The 19988-nt window shown below is 42.7% G+C and overlaps 2 protein-coding genes across 11 annotated transcripts; both read left to right on the plus strand.

Moving 5' to 3' along the window:
- The first annotated feature begins 8798 nt into the window (after positions 1–8798).
- On the plus strand, positions 8799–14260 carry LOC123069736 (uncharacterized). 8 transcript variants are annotated; one of them, XR_006432803.1, is made up of 5 exons: positions 8799–9425; positions 9652–10961; positions 11694–11798; positions 11908–13646; positions 13900–14260. XR_006432803.1 is itself a non-coding variant. In XM_044492670.1 (5 exons), exons 2-5 carry the CDS (start codon positions 9964–9966, stop codon positions 12048–12050), a joined length of 477 nt encoding a protein of 158 aa, XP_044348605.1. In that variant the 5' UTR covers positions 8799–9425; positions 9652–9963; the 3' UTR covers positions 12051–12812. The 8 variants fall into 8 exon arrangements, 7 of the variants coding, with proteins under 7 accessions (XP_044348605.1, XP_044348607.1, XP_044348609.1 ...); XM_044492670.1 differs by lacking the exon at positions 13900–14260 and having other exon boundaries at positions 9652–9996; positions 10778–10973; positions 11908–12812; XM_044492672.1 differs by lacking the exon at positions 13900–14260 and having other exon boundaries at positions 9652–9996; positions 10778–10961; positions 11908–12812.
- Positions 14261–16547: 2287 nt separating this feature from the next.
- Positions 16548–18119, plus strand: LOC123069737 (uncharacterized). Of its 3 annotated transcripts, none has more exons than XM_044492678.1 (3): positions 16548–17313; positions 17400–17583; positions 17709–18119. In XM_044492678.1, exons 1-3 carry the CDS (start codon positions 17187–17189, stop codon positions 18073–18075), a joined length of 678 nt encoding a protein of 225 aa, XP_044348613.1. In that variant the 5' UTR covers positions 16548–17186; the 3' UTR covers positions 18076–18119. The 3 variants fall into 3 exon arrangements, with proteins under 3 accessions (XP_044348613.1, XP_044348615.1, XP_044348614.1); XM_044492680.1 differs by having other exon boundaries at positions 16550–17313; positions 17704–18119; XM_044492679.1 differs by having other exon boundaries at positions 16553–17313; positions 17686–18119.
- The last annotated feature ends 1869 nt before the right edge of the window (positions 18120–19988 follow it).

Genomic DNA, 19988 nt, shown 5'->3' on the forward strand with positions numbered 1-19988 from the left:
TCACCGTCACCATGCCGTCATGCTGACGGAACTCCTCTACTTCCTCGACACCTTGCTGGATCAAGAAGGCGAGGGACGTCACCGAGCTGAACATGTGCAGAACTTGGAGGTGCCGTACGTTCGGTGCTTGAACGGTCGGAGCTAGAAGAATTTTGACTACATCAACCGCGTTGTCAAACGCTTTCACTTTCGGTCTACGAGGGTACATAGACACACTCTTTCCCCCCTCGTTGCTATGCATCTCCTAGATAGATCTTGCATGAGCATAGGATTTTTTTTTGAAATTGCATGCTACGTTTCCCAACAACAGCATCCAAGCCAGGTCTATGCGTAGATGATATGCGCGAGTAGAACACAAAGAATTGTGGGCTGTGATTGTCATACTTCTTGCCATTAATGTCTTATTTTGATTCGGCGGTATTGTTGGATGAAGTGGCCCAAACCAACCTTACATGACTACGTTCATGAGATCGGTTCCACCGACGGTCATGCAATTAGTTTTGCATAAAGGTGGTTGGCGAGTGTCTGTTCCTCCTACTTTAGTTGAATCGAATTTGACTACGGCCAGTCCTTATTGAAGGTTAAAGCAGAAAACTTGATAAATCACCATTGTGGTTTTGATGCGTAGGTAAGAACGATTCTTGCTAGAAGCCCGTAGCAGCCACGTAAAACTTGCAACAACAAAGTAGAGGACGTCTAACTTGTTTTTGTAGGGCATGTTGTGATGTGATATGGTCAAGACATGATGTGATATATGTTATTGTATGAGATGATCATGTTTTGTAGAAGTTATCGGCAACCGACAGGAGCCTTATGGTTGTCTCTTTATTGTATGAAATGCAAATGCCATGTAATTGCTTTACTTTGTCACTATGCGTTAGCGATAGTTGTAGAAGCTATAGTTGGCGAGACGACCGCGACGCTACGATGGAGATCAAGATGTCAAGCCGATGACAATGGAGATCATGACGGTGCTTTGGAGATGGAGATCAAAAGCACAAGATGATGATGGTCATACCATGTCACATATTTTGATTGCATGTGATGTTTATCTTTTATGCATCTTATTTTGCTTAGTACAGTGGTAGCATTATAAGATGATCCCTTAACTAAAATTGCAAGGTATAAGTGTTCTCCCTGAGTATGCACCATTGCGAAAGTTCGTCGTGTTGAGACACCACATGATGATCAGGTGTGATAGACTCTATGTTCACATACAACGGCTGCAAGACAGTTTTGCACATGCAGAATAATCGGGTTGAACTTGACGAGCCTGGCATGTATAGACATGGCCTCTGAACACTGGAGACCGAAAGGTCGAACGTGAATCATATAGTAGATATGATCAACATAGAGATGTTCACCATTTATGACTACATCTCACGTGATGATCGAACATGGTTTAGTTGATTTGGATCACGTATCATTTAGATGACTTCAGGGATGTCAATCTAAGTGGGAGTTCCTATGTAATTTGATTAATTGAATTTAATTTATCAGGAACTTAGTCTTGATAGTTTTGCCTATCTATGTTGTAGATCAATAGCTCGCAATATAGCTCCTATATATTTTTGCTATGTTCCTAGAGAAAACTAAGTTGAAAGATGAAAGTAGCAATGACGCAGACTGAATCCGTGATCTGAGGATTAGCTGCACAGAAGAATTATGTCCTTAATGCACTGCTTGGTGACAAACCTATTGGAGGAGTAGATGCAGACGTTATGAACGTTTGGCAAGCTTGATATGATGACTGCTTAATAGTTTAGTGCATCGTGCTTTACGGCTTAGAACCGAGACTTCAAAAACATTTTGAAAACCACGGAGAGTACGAGATGTTCCAAGAACTAAAACTTGGTATTTCAGACTCATGCCCGTGTCGAGAGGTATGAGACCTCTGACATGTACTTTGCCAACAAGATGGAGGAGAATAGCGCAGCCAGTGAGCATGTGCTCAGAATGTCTGTGTACTACAATCGCTTGAATCAAGTGGGAGTTAATCTTCCAGATAAGATAGTGATTGACAAAGTTCTCTAGTCACTATCACCAAGCTACTAGAACTTCATGACAAACTATAATATGCAAGGGATGACGAAAACGATTCCCGAGCTCTTCGCGATGCTGAAATCGGCGAAGGTAGAAATCAAGAAAGAGCATCAAGTGTTGATGGTTGACAAGCCCACTAGTTTCAAGTAAAAGGACAAGGGAAAGAAAGGGAACTTCAAGAAAAATGGGAAGCAAGTTGCCACTCCCATGAAGAAGCCCAAAGCTAGACCCAAGCCTGAAACTAAGTGCTTCTACTGCAAAGGAAATGGTCATTGGAAGCGGAACTGCCCCAAATACTTGGCAAATAAGAAGGATGGCAAAGTGAACAAAGGTATATATGATAACATGTTATTGATGTGTAATTTACTAGTGTTCATAGTAACCCCTGGGTATTTTGATACTGTTTCAGTTGCTGAGATTAGTAACTCGAAACAGGAGTTGCAGAATGAACAGAGACTAGTTAAGAGCAAAGTGACTATGTGTGTTGGAAGTGATTCCAAGGTTGATAGGATCACCATCGCACACTCCCTCTACCTTCGAGATTAGTGTTGAGTCTAAAATAAATGTTTTTTTCGTGTTTGCGTTAAGCATGAATATGATTAGATCATGTTTATTGCAATATGATTATTCATTTAAGTCAGGGAATAATTGTTGTTCTGTTTACATGAATAAAACCTTCTGTGGTCATACACCCAAGGTGAATAGTTTATTGAATCTCGATTGTAGTGATACGCATATTCATAATATTGATGTCAAAAGATGCAAAGTTGATAATGATAGTGCAACATACTTGTGGCACTGCCGTTTAGGTCATATTGGTGTAAAGCGCATGAAGAAACTCCATACAGATGGGCTTTTGGAATCACTTGATTATGAGTCATTTGATACTTGTGAACCATACCTCATGGGCAAGATGACTAAAACGCCGTTCTCCGAAACAGTGGAGCGAGCTAATGACTATTGGAAATAATACATACCTATCGATGTATGTGGTCTAATGAGTGTTGAGGCACGCGGTGGGTATCATTATTTTCTGATCTTCACAGATGATTTGAGGAGATATGGGTATATCTACTTAATGAAACACAAGTCTGAAACATTTGAAAAGTTCAAAGAATATTAGAGTGAAGTGGAAAATCATCGTAACAAGAAAATAAAGTTTCTATGATCTGACCGCGGAGGCAAATATTTGAGTTATGAGTTTGGCATTCATTTAAAACAATGTGGAATAGTTTCACAACTCACGCCACCTAGAACACCACAACGTAATGGTGTGTCCGAACGTCGTAATCGTACTTTATTAGGTATGGTGCGATCTATGTTGTCTCTTACCGATTTACCACTATCTTTTTGGGGTTATACATTAGAGACATCTGCATCCATGTTAGGGCACCGTCTAAATCCGTTGAGACGACAACATATGAACTATGGTTTGGCAAGAAACCCAAGCTGTCATTTCTTAAAAGTTTGGGGTTGCGACACTTATGTTAAAAGGCTTCAACCTGATAAGCTCAAACCCAAATCGGAGAAGTGCGTCTTCATAGGATACCCTAAGGAAACAATTGGGTACACCTTTTACCACAGATCCGAAGGCAAGATCTTTGTTGCCAAGGATGGAACATTTCTAGAGAAGGAGTTTCTCTCGAAAGAAGTGAGTGGGAGGAAAGTAGAACTTGATGAGGTAATTATACCTTCTCTCGAATTGGAAAGTAGCTCATTAGAGAAATCCGTTTCCGTGATGCCTACACCGACTAGAGAGGAAGCTAATGATGATGATCATGAAACTTCATATCAAGTTACTACTGGACCTGGTAGGTCGAACATAGTACGATCCGCACCAGAGTGGTACAATAATCTTATTCCGAAAGTCATGTTTCTAGACCATGGCGAACCTATGAACTATGACGAAGCTATGATGAGCCCAGATTCCGACAGATGGCTTGAGGCCATGAAATCTTAGATAGGGTCCATGTATGAGAACAAACTATGGACTTTGGTGGACTTGCTCGATGATCGGCAGACCATTAAGAATAAACGGATCTTCAAGAAGAAGACATACGCCGATAATAATGTCACTATCTGCAAAGCTCGACTTGTCGAAAAATGTTTTTGACAAAGTTCAAGGAGTTGACTACAATGAGACTTTCTCACCCCTAGCGATGCTTAAGTCTGTCTGAATCATGTTAGCAATTGCCACATTTTATGATTATGAAATCTGGCTAATGGATGTCAAAAACTGCATTCCTTAATGGATATTAAAGAAGAGTTGTATATGATGCAACCAGAAGGTTTTGTCAATCCTAAAGGTGCTAACAAAGTGTGCGAGCTTGAGCGATCCATCTATGGACTGGTGCAAGCATCTCGGAGTTGGAATATATGCTTTGATAAGGTGATCAAAGCATATGGTTTTATAGAGACTTATGGTGAAGCCTGTATTTACAAGAAAGTGAGTGGGAGCTCTGTAGAATTTCTGATATGATATGTGGATGGCATATTATTGATTGGAAATGATATATAATTTCTGGATAACATAAAAGGATACTTGAATAAGAATTTTTCAATGAAAGACCTCGGTGAATCTACTTATATATTGGGCATCAGGATCTATAAGGATAGATTGAGACGCTTAATAGGACTTTCACAAAGCACATACCTTGACAAGTTTTTGAAGAAGTTCAAAATGGACCAGTCAAAGAAAGGGTTCTTGCCTGTGTTGCAAGGTGTGAAGTTCAGTAAGACTCAAAACCCGACCACGACAAAAGATAGAGAGAGAATGAAAGTCATTCCCTATGCCTCAGCCATAGGTTCTATAAAGTATGCCATGTTGTGTACTAGACCTATTGTGTACCTTGCCATGAGTTTAGCAAGGGGGTACAATAGTGATCCATGAGTAGATCATTGGACAGCGGTCAAAATTATCCTTAGGTACCTAAAGAGGACTAAGGAAATGTTTCTTGGTCATGGAGGTGATAAAGAGTTCATCGTAAAGAGTTACGTCGATGTAATCTTTGACACCAATCCGGATGACTCTGAGTCTCGGTCTAGATACATATTGATGGTGGGAGCAATTAGCTAGAGTAGCTCCATGCAGAGCACTGTAGACATAGAAATTTGCAAAATACATACGGATCTGAATGTGACAGACCCGTTGACTAAATCTCTCTCATAAGCAAAACACGAGCACACCTTAGTACTCTTTGGGTGTTAAACACATGGCGATGTGAACTAGATTATTGACTCTAGTAAACTCTTTGGGTGTTGGTCGCACGGCGATGTGAACTATGGGTGTTAAATCACATGGTGATGTGAACTAGATTATTGACTCTAGTGCAAGTGGGAAATGATGTCTACTATGCAACCTTCTTCTTGTAGACGTTGTTGGGCTTCCAAGTGCATAGGTTTGTAGGATAGTAGGAAATTTCCCTCAAGTGGATGACCTAATAAGGTTTATCAATCTGTGGGAGGCGTAGGATGAAGATGGTCTCTCTCAAACAACCCTACAACCAAATAGCAAAGTGTCTCTTGTGTCCCCAACACACCCAATACAATGGTAAATTGTATAGGTGCACTAGTTCGGCGAAGAAATGGTGATACAAGTGCAATATGGATGGTAGATATAGGTTTTTGTAATATGAAATTATAAAAACAGCAAGGTAACAAGTAATAAAAGTGAGCGAAAACAGTATTGCAATGCTTCGAAACAAGGCCTGACAAGGCCTGGGGTTCATACTTTCACTAGTGCAAGTTCTCTCAACAATGATAACATAATTGGATCATATAACAATCCCTCAACCTCATTAATAGCGGTACTCCAAAGTCACCTCAAAGTCACTAATAGCAGAGAACAAACAAAGAGATTATTGTAGGGTACGAAACCACCTCAAAGTTATTCTTTCCGATCAATCCATTGGGCTATTCCTATAAGTGTCACAAACAGCCCTAGAGTTCATAGTAAAATAACACCTTAAGACACACATCAACCAAAACCCTAATGTCACCTAGATACTCCAATGTCACCTCAAGTATCCGTGGGTATGATTATACGATATGCATCACACAATGTCAGATTCATCTATTCAACCAACACAAAGAACCTCAAAGAGTGCCCCAAAGTTTCTACCGAAGAGTCAAGACGAAAACGTGTGACAACCCCTATGCATAAGTTCACAAGGTCACTGAACCCGCAAGTTGATCACCAAAACATACATCAAGTAGATCACGTGAATATCCCATTGTCACCACAGATAAGCACATGCAAGACATGCATCAAGTGTTCTCAAATCCTTAAGGACTCAATCCGATAAGATAACTTCAACGGGAAAACTCAATCCATTACAAGAAGGTAGAGGGGGAGAAATATCATATGATCCAACTATAATAGCAAAGCTCGCGATACATCAAGATCGTGCCATATCAAGAACACGAGAGAGAGATCAAACACATAGCTACGGGTACATACCCTCAGCCCCGAGGGGGAACTACTCCCTCCTTGTCATGGAGAGTGCAGGGATAATGAAGATGGCCACCGGTGAGGGATCCCCCTCCGGCAGGCTGCTGGAACAGGGTCCCGATTGGTTTTCGTGCCTATAGAGGCTTACGGCGGCGAAACTCCCAATCTTGGTTCTGTTCTGGAAGTTTGGGGATATATAAGAGGTTGTAGGACCTTGAAGTAAGTATATAGGGGGGTGATTAGACTACTTGACCAATTAAAAACTTAACCTTTTCCCAATTTTAGAGTTTGGCAGATTTTAGCTATCTTAGGACAAGTCAAGCAATCATCACACAATTCAAGAAAGCATGCAAAGAGTATATAGGCATCGGAAATTAAAGCATGCAACTTGCAAGAAAGTAAAGGGAAGGGTTTGGATGATTCAAACATAATTGGAGACACGGATGTTTTTGGCGTGGTTCCGATAGGTGGTGCTATCGTACATCCACGTTGATGGAGACTTCAACCCACGAAGGGTAACGGATGCGCGAGTCCACGGAGGGCTCCACCCACGAAGGGTCCACGAAGTAGCAACCTTGTCTATCCCACCACGGTCGTCGCCCACGAAGGACTTGCCTCACTAGCGGTAGATCTTCACGAAGTAGGCGATCTCCTTGCCCTTACAAACTCCTTGGTTCAACTCCACAATCTTGTCGGAGGCTCCCAAGTGACACCTAGCCAATCTAGGAGACACCACTCTCCAAGAAGTAACAACTGGTGCGTTGATGATGAACTCCTTGCTCTTGTGCTTCAAATGATAGTCTCCCCAACACTCAACTCTCTCTCATAGGATTTGGATCTGGTAGAAAGAGGGTTTGAGTGGAAAGCAACTTGGGGAAGGCTAGAGATCAAGATTCATATGGTAGGAATGGAATATCTTGGCCTCAACACATGAGTAGGTGGTTCTCTCTCAGAAATGTTAAGTTGGAAGTGTAGGTTCGTTCTGATGGCTCTCTCCACGAATGAAGAGGAGGTGGAGGGGTATATATAGCCTCCACACAAAATCTAACCGTTACACACAATTTACCAAACTCGGTGGGACCGAATTGTTAAACTTGGTCGGACCGGTTTAGTAAACCTAGTGCCCGTTAGTGATTTTCGGTGGGACTGATATACAACTCGGTGAGACCGATTCGGTTAGGGTTAGGGCATAACGTAATCTCGGTAAGACCGATTATACAAACTCGGTAGGACCGATTTTGGTAATTAGCTAACCAGAGAGTTGGTCAGGTAAACTCGGTGGGACCGATTTGCTCTTTTCGGTGAGACCGAAATGTTACAAAAAGAAAACAGAGAGTTTACATTGCAATCTCGATGGGACCGATCGCTCACTTCGGTTAGACCAAAACGTTACGAAGGGAAACAGAGAGATTGCAACCCCATCTCGGTGAGATCGATATCCCTATCGGTAAGACCGATTTGCTTATGGTTTGTGGCAGTGGCTATGACTTTTGGAATCGGTGGCGCCGGATTGGAAGAATCGGTGTGACCGATTTTGGCTTTAGGTTTAGGTCATTTGTGGATGTGGGAAAGTAGTTGAGGGTTTTGGAGCATATCACTAAGCACATGAAGCAAGAGGCTCATTAAGTAACACCTCATCCCTTCTTGATAGTATTGGCTTTTCCTATAGACTCAATGTGATCTTGGATCACTAAAATGTAAAATGAAGAGTCTTGAGCTTTTGAGCTTGAGCCAATCCTTTGTCCTTAGTATTTTGAGGGATCCACTTTCATCATCCATGCCATGCCATTCATTGAGCTTTCCTGAAATAATAGTCCTGGAATAGCATTAGCTTAATGAGCTATATGTTGTTATGAATTACCAAAACTACCTAGGGATAGTTGCACTTTCAGAGGTGTTGGCATCAAGAACAAGTCAGGGGGGTCCACGAGGCAGCCACAAGGTAGGGGGGCATGCCCTCCACCCTCGTGGTGGCATCAGGACTCTTCTGGTCCATCTTCGATGCTCCGTGAGCTTCTTCTGGTCCAAAAACAATCTGTGTGAAATTTCCAGAACATGCATGTGTGTGTGCTCAAACTGTAACATGCAGGTCATCCTAGAGCATGACAATCGTTGTACTAGCCACTTCGACTCGATAGGAGGAATTCATGCGTAAACATGCATGTGTGTGGTCAAACTATAACATGCAGATCGTCCTAGAGCATGTATGTTTATAGGGTTGGACTATTCTGTTACCGGTAACCGAATATTCCATCCAGCCTATAAGGGAGCGATGGTGATTTTCTGAATTGAGAGAAGAGAAAATAAGCAAACGACTACCCACCCACAACCCCCACCTCTCTCCCTCGATACGCAGTACAGGTCGCCGGCCCCGACCCGCCATGCCCTCCGCTTGCCACCTCCGGTGACCCGCCGCGCTCCTCGCCTCACACCTCCTGCGACCCGCCGCGCCCCCCGCCTCCCACCTCCTGCGACCCGCCGCGCCCCCGCCTCCCACCTCCTGCGACTCGCCGCGCCCCCTGGCCTCCACCTCCAGCGACCCACCATGCTCCCTTCTCCCACCTACGGCGCCTGGCCACGCCCCCCCAGATCCCACCTCCGACGAGGCGCCACGGCCCTGCCTCCCACCTTCGGCGATGCGCCACGGCCCTGCCTCCCATCTCCAGCGACGCGCCGCCCCTGAACCCCGTCTCCTCTCTCGCGCCGCCCCCACTCGCCCGAGAACGCGGCCATTCCTCCCACAGAGCCATGCTCGCGCACCGTCGTCCCTCCCACCGCGCCGAGCTCGCACTCCATCGCCGCTGGTGCCCCCATCCTCGCGCCGTCCGTGACCCCTCCACTACACTCCTCTGCTGCAAGAACACGCCAGTTCATGTGGAGAATAACAGTCCGTCAGTTTGATAGTTCGTCAATTCACCGATGGGATCCGCAGGTCAGCCCCTCATCTCCCACAAATTACACTTAAATCGTGTGCAAATTTGTAATCAGTTCGTGTGTACGTGTCAGTTCATGTCTGTTCTTGTCAGGTCGTGTTCATAAAATTGTTTTTTGGCTAATTTGTTGTTATGTACAGTTTAGATGCATATTGTTGTGTAGTACTACATGTGTGCATTGATGCGTTCGAATCTCACTTTGATTCCTCCTGGTGGTTCAAGCAGCAGCAACGCTCGCTCCCCAATGGTTGCCCACGCAAGGAGGATACAGGGAGGCGACAGTGGTGGAGTCAGCAGCGTTCCATGGCCTTTGTCCTCCTCGTCGCATCTTTTCTTATAAACAACAAGAAGAAAACGAGGCATATGCTTCATGCTCTCCATCTCCTGGTAAAGGGGAGTTAAGCTCTACGGCCACTTGGATGTGGATGCTCACGCTCCTCCACTGGGCGAGCTTCCAGGGCACCAAGGGGATTGATATTGTCATCTCTACCCGTCGGCCATGAGGGCCAAGAGGTTTCCTGCACCCTGCTGAATGAAATGCCACTTCCGACCAGCACCTGGCCTGATGCCGTACGTAGACCGCCGTGCTTTTTAAGATTTCCTGTATGCCTGTACATGAAAATCTCAACAATTCCGTTTCTTGTCTACATGATTTTGTGCTAGCTTATCCCAAGTTCATGTTGCATGCTCAATGTAGTAGCTAGCTGAAGAAAATTTATTGTTCTGTAGCTTTGGTCTTACCATTGTGGTGCTTGTGTTATTGCGTGGGAAAATGAAAGAAAGGAGTTTTTTTGCAAATCAATGAATGAGAACAAAGTTTGCTGTTTCCCCACCCAATTTAGAGCTCCAAAAAAGTTCAGAGTTCAGAGTAGTTGTTTGGAGATGAACAATAAATAAGTATAAGAAAAATTTGTAAAAAAGTACGACAAAGTCCACTATGTATTTCACCATCAGTACATAAAGAAATATTATATAAAATTCCTTGCTCACAGACTATTTTTATAGCCTACTGGTTAGTGTCAAAATGTGTTGTTCTTGTTTCTTTACGGTTGCTTCTTTATTATATGAATATGAATGTGCTAGCTAGCTTAGCAATACCATTTGGAGTTAGTAGGTGTAGCTCAAACAATTCTTGGGCCATTTTGTCATAACAATAAGGCAGGACATGCTTACAAGATGATGAAACCATGTATATATAACTTGATGACTGTCTAAATTGAGAAAATCCTGAAATATTATATGGGCTCTCTTTGTATCAGTTCTTATGCTTGTGACAATTCTGCACTCATACTGTGCTCGGTGACTAGAAAAAAATACATAAGTTCGAAATATACTTACCATGTTTGTTCAGTGTTTTTTCAGTGGTTATTGGTTTCCTCTTAAGCAGATGAACTACATTGTCACATTAAACTGCAGGGACAAGTTCCCTCAGTTTTCTCTCGACAAATCCAACAGTACAGGTTCTCCGGCGCGCCAAGTATTGCTGGCGGCGATGCCTGCATCATGGCCCATTGAGGAGATCATGGCCATCAGTTGTAGGTTTTTCTGTATGCACATTTATTTGTTTAGCATTAAATTTTTGTTGTTTTCCACTTTCGATAATTGTGTTAATGCTTCTATGTTGTGCACTTCTAATCCCATTGTGAGGAAAAAGACAAGTGAGATAAGTACTTATTTCGAAAGTTTGTAAGTTCAAACACAAAAACCTAGAAGTTCATTGAAAAAGTTTGGTGTGGTCTTCTCCACCATGAGCCCCAGCGTGGATCACCTGCAGCGGCCAAATTCCGGCGCGCCCAGCCACTGGTCCTGAACCCCGCCTCCATCAGCTCGACTTCAGCGGAGCCGTCAATCCGCAGGAGTAGGGGTCGCAGGTTCACCCGACGTGTGACGCCTTCTTCCATGTCCAAAAATCTTGTTTATTGAGTTTAGTTCTTTGTTGCATGTTTCACTAGCTAAAAAATGTATGGTCTTCTGAAATTGCTTGCGAACCACTAGCTGAAAAAATAATCCCTCTTCTAGTAAGTTCTGGTCAGAGTTCAGACTATACCAAATGTCCAAATTACATGGTGTGGTCTTCTATTCTTTCCATTCATTTCAAGTTAACTATAGCTGAACTTGTGTTGTGTTGATACTGAACTTGTGTTTTGGCTGATTCTAAACTGACGCGTATCCAACATTGGTGTTTAAACAATTTTTGGTCCATTGACTGTTTGAACTTGCAACCTTACTTCCTTGAACTATGGTCTAAAAAAACTGAACTCATGCAGGTACTTGGTGGTGCAGACTTGGTAGCGGTGATATCTTGGTTCAATTATATATCAACAATAGTGCAATGACTGAAAGATCATCAGTTCAAAATATATATGCAGAAGGTTTGCGAACCAAAAAGCTGATATTTTGTTGTGTTTAAATTTTCGGGTGCCTGATTGAACAAGATATAAAAATAAAATATGATGTATGATATATAATTTTTTCTTGTAGGAGGTTCAAAGATTGTCGTGGAGCAAGTTAAAGAGTTCAGTACACTTGCGTCAGTCGTCCATCATCTTCTGACATCTAGTATCGAAGTCTCTCCCCCCCTCGCCGCACACACAGACCGGGCGGTCGAGCACCTCCTCAAGTGAGATGGGCGGCGAGGCCCTACCATCTCCCGGTGATGACTTGCCGGCACACCCTGCAGATTCACCTCTCACTCGCACCACGACCGCAGCTTCACTCCCGTGTGCCACCCTCGGCTGCCGCGCCATGGCCTGCGCTCAGCGGCTGCGGGTGGAGCAGCTGGGTCGAGGAACTTTGCCTCGACAGTACAGCATCACACTCTGCTGTCGGTCGTGAGAAGAGCTGCGTGCAGGCCACCCCGTGTCCGCCCTCGATCCATCTTAGTCATCTCCCTCTCATCCTCTCTCTCTCTCTGGTCTGTGTTTCTGTGTGCAGGGAGTTGGAGGAGATAGAGCAGGGGAGTGGGAGGCCCTTCCATGGCAAATTCGTTGGCATCTTCCATGGAGATTGCGACCTCTCTTGATTTTTGCTTGAGGATTTCTCCTCTGGATCTGTCCACTGTAGTTCTTGTATAGCGGCGTCCTTTTTTCTAGTGTTCCTCAATGTTGAGGCATGTGTTTAATAACCCACTCATACGAATTCTAGAAACAAGCTTCAGTACAAGAAAAATGGGTCGTTCAGTTCAATTCTGAATTATAGGTGTGTGTAAACACATCCTCCTGACACAGTAACTAATTAACTATGATACCATGTTCAGACTTCTATAAATCCCGAAACTATGCAGAGTTAGGATTGTTACTACCTTGTTTCTTACTATTGATTCATTTTTATACTATATTGAGATGGTACATGTAGTTGGACATCTGAATATACTGGTGATTGCTTCTTGCTGCCTCTATTTTTATCATGATTTGGTGTGTGCACAGCAGGAGTGTTTTTGTTCCTAGATCAGTTGCTCAACAACAGAATTGTGTATCGCACAGTACATGTATTACTACTATGAAGGTTCAGAAATAAGAACTCAAAGAAGTATTGACAACATAGCTACTGTATATTCAAGGAGTCGGGTTTTGCTCCTGCATCATCTCATCTCCTCCGTTCAGCAAAAGCCTCGAGATAAGTTCACACATATGGTTTTGTTTCTTTCTATAATTCTTGAGTCCAAACTCCTTCGTTTTTTGTTCCTGAGAAATTAAATAAACCTGTAGAAGTTTGGGGTATAAAATTCTGTAAGTTCGAAATCGGGAAACTGGTAAGTGCAGACAAAATTAAATCTGTCAAAGAATTATTGTAGGCAAGTTTAGAAGTTTGGCTTCGTGAGAAAAAAGTATGATTTTCTATCAGTATTTTGTATGATTCATTTGCCTCAGCTAAAAATAAAAAATTAGACAAAAAATAATTTTGTTTACTGCCGGTAATGCTCTCTCCACCCTACTGTCTGTTTTGGTTGATGAACAAGTACGGGCAAAATATCTTGTATAGGGCAAGTTCTTGTATTAGTGCCAGGCAAGTTCAAAAAATAAACCGCGGCAAGTTCAAAATGAAAATGTGGCAAAAACAAAAAGGGAGTTCGGAAGTAGGAATTTGGATGTATCTGCCATTTTTCTTTTTTGTGCTCAGGTTTACATGAAAATACACTTTTAGTTTCAGGAATTGAAGAACTTTTTAGGAAGAATTAGCCTTTTGAGCTACTGTTGATGGCTGGCATTTGTGCCCCGAAGGTATTTGTGCTTATTCGTAAAACAGAAAAATTGCATTTCATAATTCACCTATCTAAATCTGATTTTAGCCACTTCTGTTCCTATGTTCTTTCTAGCAAACAAGATGTTGTGTTAATCTATATGAGAGCATCTAAATACAGTAGTAGTTCCATAAAATGCCATTGTGTTACAAAAATGCACAAACTATTGTGTTTTTTGGTACCTCACGGCAGTGTATAGCTGATGCATGTTGTTCTTTGGTACATGTCTTCAGTACGAGTTTGGAAGGCCAGTAAGTTCTACTTCTGGCATAAGCCAACAGAGCATCGGTCGAAGAAGGCCGAGGCACCTCGTGCCAGCTCCGGGCATCACCGGAGTCCCTACCTGTTCTTCCACCGCCCCCGTGCACTCACCGTCGAGCCTATCCATGCACAGCTCTAGTATTGATGAGCTTCAGGCTTGTCGTTGTTCATGCAGATTAATTCTTTGTTAATTGCTATTGCACATTCAGTAAATGTAGCCTTTGTCTTTTCAGTGAAGTTTTATTGTGAAGATTTTTTAATGCACATCGAAACCAGATTGTCTGCTGTTACATGTGCATCATATGCGTATTTTTCCATCGAGAAACCTCATCATATGTAAATGTCTTCTAACTCTAGATTTTGATGATGCAAAGTTGTATCCGTGTACACATTTCTTATTTCTATTGCTCTTGGTTCAAATGACCAATTGCTATAAGTTCCTATGTGTGTCAGAGAACAATAGTGTTTGGCCAGATCAAGATTTGCACTAGTGGAATTTTTTTTTTGTACCCTTGTGCGAAAGCACTTTATTTTCTGATGATTATTATTATTGTCATGTGGGTGTGGTTGAACATTTGCAGTGCAGGAAATAGGCCTGTCATTTTTGTGTTGCGGTGGGTGCTATGGATAATATGAAAATGTGCAGTCGGTGTGGTGTATATGTCATTCATCTATGAACATGTGCAACTGTTGTGGTGTATATGCCATTCATGTACATGTATTATATGTGCGGAAAATTTTCTGTCTATGATGATATGATTGTTACTTCTTCAAAGAAGGTGTACATGACCGTTTGTTGTGCATGCAAGAATAAAAGAAATGGTTTACATAAAAAACAATTAATCAGTACAAATTAAAAATGATGATCAGTTCAAAATGTAAAAAAATGGTTAGTTTGAATTTAAAAATCAGTTTGAAGTAAAAGCCATGATTAGATTGAATTCTAAAAAATGAATGATCAGTTCAAATTAAAGAGAATAATTAGTTTGGGTTAAAAAAGTTGGGTGAATGTCCTACTATTTGCTAGCTTTGGCATTGTAAAAGCACAATAAGTTCATAATTAAAAAAAGTTGTAAGTTCAACATGACATCCCAGATGAGGTTGGGAAAAAAGCTCAAACAAAAAGAAACCCACGGAAAATCAAACGGTAAAAATTTCAAGTAGTAAATTGAGAGAAGTCCAAAGCACCGTTGCAAAAAATTGTTGAGTTACAAAAAGACACACAAAACTTTTCTTTTTGAAAAAAATGTCATTCAATTCAACGACAGCCACCCCAGTTCGGGAGTAGTAAGTACCTCGGTACGAGTTAAAAACGGTGGTTCGTTCGGAATAAAATAGATGGCAGAAATTCAAATTGTAAAAATTCAAGCAAAAAAAAGAAACCCCATGAAAATCCTGCTTAGTAAGTACCTCAGTACAAGTCGTAAAATGAGAGAAGTTCAGAACAACGTTGTCAAAAAAATATTGAGTTAAAAAAAAAGAAAATAAAACAAATACATTTTCTTTTTGAATAAAATATCATTCAGTTCGATGATACAAACCATACAAGTACAGTGACGACGATATAGTACACCGTTGAAAACTTACGAAAAAAATATTACCGAAAAAACAGAGCAAAGTCTAGTTAGTGAAAACACGCTTAGTACAAACCCATGCAATCATCAGTACAAGTACCCTTTTTCAAAACCATTCAAAATTACTCTACAAAAAATAGCTCAGTACAAACATACACATATATCAATACGACTACTCTGTTTTTTAGACGAGAAAACAGCAGGATCCGTCATGCCGTATTCAAAATTACTTTTAAACGATTGCGAAGTAGAGAAAACGTTCAACATGGCTAAGTTTCGCATTTTCGATAGCTATCCAACGGTATATTATTTGCCATATTTTGACAAACTTTTTAAAAAAATTGCGTTTAAAATCAAATTTGACCGTATTCAATTCGTTTTTAGACCGTAAGGAATTATAAAAACATTTCTATACGAAAAAGTTGCGCATTTTCCATAGCTTTTCAACGCCATATCATTTCCGTTAATCCGACAAACCGTTTGCAAAAAATTGCGAAAATACATTTCGCCCAAAATTTCACCGTTTTTCAAATTACTTTTAAATCATATAGAATTAGAAAAAATAATATATATATATATATATGAAAGATGCGGATTTTCACCAGTTTTCCAAGGCCATCTTATTTGCTAAATTCCGACAAACCGTTTGAAAATTGAGTCCAAAATACGATTCAGGTCGGTTTTGAAAAAAAACGATTTTTTCAAAACTGCTCTTAAACCATAATGATTTTGCAAAAAACGTTCAATATACATGAAATATGGTTGTCAAGAGCTTTCCAATGATATATTACACGCCCCGTTACGACAAAAAAATTATAAAAAGTTTTTGTACTAAAGAATACGATCTGTTAAACACAATTGAAAGTATGAGTTCAACCGCTTCGAAAACATGAATACAACCACCTGAAACCGTCAGTTCAAAAAGGGTAACAGAATAATTCTGTTACGTGTAACAAAATAGCCCATAAGATGGATCTATTATGATAACACCCCTTAAGACCTTATTATGCACCTCAAACCTTATTCTGCTAACACCTCCTCCCCACTACCCCTGACCCATCCCACTTTCTTCCTCCCGGTCCAACCACCAAATCCACAAACCTCTTCCACCGGCGCGCCACCTCTTTCCCCCGCGCCGCCTGCTTCCCCCACGCCGCCGCCCCACCTGCCTCCCTCACGCCGCCGCCCCACCTGCCTCCCCCGCGCCGCCTGGCCACCATCTTCGCCCGCGCCGTTGCCCCACCTCCTTCCCCCGCGGCGCCGCGGCGCCATCCCGACGACCTCCTAGCTCCCACCCCACGTCGGACCCTCCCTGCGATGCGGCCGACCTTCTCCTTCCAACCCGCACCACCGGAGACCCGCCCCCGCCGCACGCCGCCGAAGCCCCACCCCGCCACCTACCACCACGCCCCGCCTCTTCCCCTGCAGCACCTTCCCGTGGCGTCGTCCCCTACTTCCTGTGGCCATGCCGGTGCCCTAGCCCCGCCTGCGCCACTAGCACGGATTTGACCCGCCTCCATCACCCTTCGGACGAAGGCCTCCCCAGCAGTTAGATCCGCCTCTCCCATGGTCGGATCCGCCTCTCCCAACGGCCAGAGCCCTCTCTCACTGGTAGCCGTCGCCCCTGCTTCTCCACCGCCGGAGAAGGGGAGGGCAGCGGATTAGGCCGAGAAGCAGTCGAGGAGATGGGAAGAGCAGTGACGGGGAGGCGACACTTCTTCTCCAACCAGATCGAGCAGTGGTTTGAGGTGCCCCAATGTGTCGTGCGTACCTCCCCTTGCTCCCCCGTTCGCTCACCGCCGCCAAGATCCGGTAAGCCTAAAAGGCATGGCCACCCCTCCTCCTCCCCTCCCACCCCATGCCCCCTTCTCCATCTCACCCACCACCACCATGTGCAGGCACCTACCTTCCTCTCTCGAGCTTCTCTGCAGATGAGCATGGGGAGTGCCTCCCTGTGAGCACCGGCTCCGTCCGCGGGATCTCAACTCCCCCCTCTCTCAATGGATCCATGGTGGGGCAGTCCGGCATGCGCACGCGTGCAGCACGGTTGTGGCGTCGAGGCAGCTCATGTTGTTCCTTCAGGTAGTGGAGTGTTGGTCTTTAGTTCAGAAAATAATTGTTTAGATTTTGCCGATGCAGTGCGGTGAGCAATTCAACTGTGTATTTCTGAGATTTTGCTTTCAGCTTGGTTTGTGTGCGTAGTGCAGTTTGTTGCTACGGGTGGCTGGCATCAACGTGCCTCCAGGAGCAGCCCACTCCTCAACTCGTCATAGTTCCCTGGCGGTGGGAGAGAAGTGCAGTGCTCTATGGTGCTCTCTTTCACGGGAGCAGGTGGTCATCCGCTGCGGTGCAGCTCAAAAACATGTGCCAGGCAGTTCTGTGCTTTGGCCAGGCGACGACGAGTGTTGCCCCCGGTCAACGCCATTGTGCCTCCTTCTGCCGAGTGCAGTACTGACCTCACTACAGTACATATTTCCAGTGCATGCAGCTCGCAACCCGCCAATGTGCCATGCAGCAAAACTTCTGCAGTTTTTTTGTTCTTTTGTTCCAAAATTCATATGGTTGTGCTCATAAAGAAAAACTTCTATAGAGAAAAAATAAAGAGGAAGTACAGTGCACTCCGGTCTTAAAAGAAGTCCACTCCGAAGGACTTTAAAGTACACATCACTTGGAAAAATGTATTTAAAAAAATTATGTTGTGTTTGTTGAAAGACATTTAAACTAGTAAAAGAAAGTAATGCGGTTCACTCTTAAGAGTGTTGTGGATCACTTTCAAGAGTGTTGGGGTTCACTTGCCGTCGTCTATGTGGTCCATTATCGTTCATAAAAAAATAGTAAGAAAAAGACAACAAAAACTCGTATGAGAAAAATTACGTCTAACAAAAGAAATTATGCAGCTCGCTTGCTCGTTCGATGCAGTGCGGTTTTCATTCTGAAGTAGTGCAGTCAGCCGTATGATGTTGTTCATCCCGTAAGTGCAACAAAAATTGTTACGAAAGTGAAAAAAAGTAATGCGGTTCACTTCTTGATAGTGTTGTGGTTCATTTACACCCGATGTGAAGTGCACTCTACTTTCTCGTTCTTGAAAAAAATTACGTTTGAATAAAAGAAACCATGCAGTTCTCTTACCCGTGTGATGCAGTGCGGTTTTTCGTCTGTTGTAGTGTGGTTTTCAGTCGGATGAAGTACTCACGTCGATTTGGGTGTCGCGAAAAACAGAGTGTCCGCATTTCGGTAAATTCGTAATTTCTCTTAAACCATAAAGAATTAGAGAGAGTGTTCTACATGAAAGAGTTGCGTATCGTCGATATCTTTCCAACGGCGTATCGTTTGAATCATTCCGACCAGCGGTTTGCAAAAATTTCACCAAAAACGGCCGCTGCTACTCGTCGTCTGCCACATGATTTTCAAAATTAACTTAAAACTGGAAGGAATTTCAAAAATATTTCAACATATGAAAATTGCGCCTCGTTCGTAGCTTTCCAACAACCTATCACACGCCTTGTTTCGACAAACGGTTCAAAAACTGGAGCGAAAACAGTACCGAAAATTTGAAAAACAGAATTCCGCGATTTAGTAAATTTGAAACTGCTCTTAAACCGTAAGGAATTAGAGAAAAATTTATATATGAAAAATATGTGCCTCGACGATATCTATCGAACGGCATATCATTTGCTTCATCCTGACGAGCGGTTTAGAAGGAATCGTGAAAAGCGCTCGCTACCACTCGTCATGGGCCGCACCATTTTTAAAACTGTTCTTAGACCTTGTGGAATCTCAAAAAGTGTTCAACATGTCGAAGTTGCGCCTAATCCATAGCTTTTCAACGGTATATTACACGCCTCATTTTGATAAACGGTTAAAAAATTAGAGTGAAAACAGTACCCAAAAAATAACGCGTGCAGTTTTTTCCGATGAGAAGGTCACTCGTGTGAGTACTGCAGCACACTTGGTTAAAAAAATGACATGCACTTGCGTTTAGCGTGCACTGCGGAAGCGGTGTGCAGAATAGTTATTCTGCTAATATTAGCAGAATAGACCGTCTGTAACGCGCCTGACCTTTGTGAACTAGGTTGAACTTCCCGCAACATTGCACAAATAGGGCTTGCTATATATCGTTGGAAAGCTATGGACACCAATATCATGAACCAACTTAAATTTTTGGCAAAATATAAGCGGTTAAAGAGCTATTTTAAAAACCATTTTTTCTTCGCACAAAAAACATGAATCATATTTTCGATCGCATTTCTAAACCGTTTATCGGAATGAGGCATATAATATGGCGTTGGAAAGATGCTGCAAAACCGCTCCTTCCACATGTTGAAAGTTTTTTCTAATTCCCTATGGTTAAAGAGTAATTTGAAAAAATGTAAAATTTTGTAAACCGAACAGATGAGTTCGTTTTTTCGATGTCATTTCTAAACGGCTAATCCAATGGAGGCATATACTATGGCGTTGGAAAGCTTATGAAAATGCGCTACCTTTTC

This window comes from Triticum aestivum, chromosome 3B (genome assembly GCF_018294505.1).
Source record: "Triticum aestivum cultivar Chinese Spring chromosome 3B, IWGSC CS RefSeq v2.1, whole genome shotgun sequence".
Classification (NCBI taxonomy): domain Eukaryota; kingdom Viridiplantae; phylum Streptophyta; class Magnoliopsida; order Poales; family Poaceae; genus Triticum; species Triticum aestivum.

Coding starts and splice junctions, on each gene's coding strand:
- LOC123069736 (XM_044492670.1), top strand. CDS start 9,964: ATGCCACTTCCGACCAGCACCTGGCCTGATGCC. Junction 9,997..10,777: donor CCAGCACCTGGCCTGATGCC/GTACGTAGACCG, acceptor ATGTTTGTTCAG/TGTTTTTTCAGTGGTTATTG. Junction 11,799..11,907: donor TCAAAATATATATGCAGAAG/GTTTGCGAACCA, acceptor TTTTTCTTGTAG/GAGGTTCAAAGATTGTCGTG.
- LOC123069737 (XM_044492678.1), top strand. CDS start 17,187: ATGGGAAGAGCAGTGACGGGGAGGCGACACTTCTTCTCCAACCAGATC. Junction 17,314..17,399: donor CTCACCGCCGCCAAGATCCG/GTAAGCCTAAAA, acceptor CACCATGTGCAG/GCACCTACCTTCCTCTCTCG. Junction 17,584..17,708: donor AGCTCATGTTGTTCCTTCAG/GTAGTGGAGTGT, acceptor TGCGTAGTGCAG/TTTGTTGCTACGGGTGGCTG.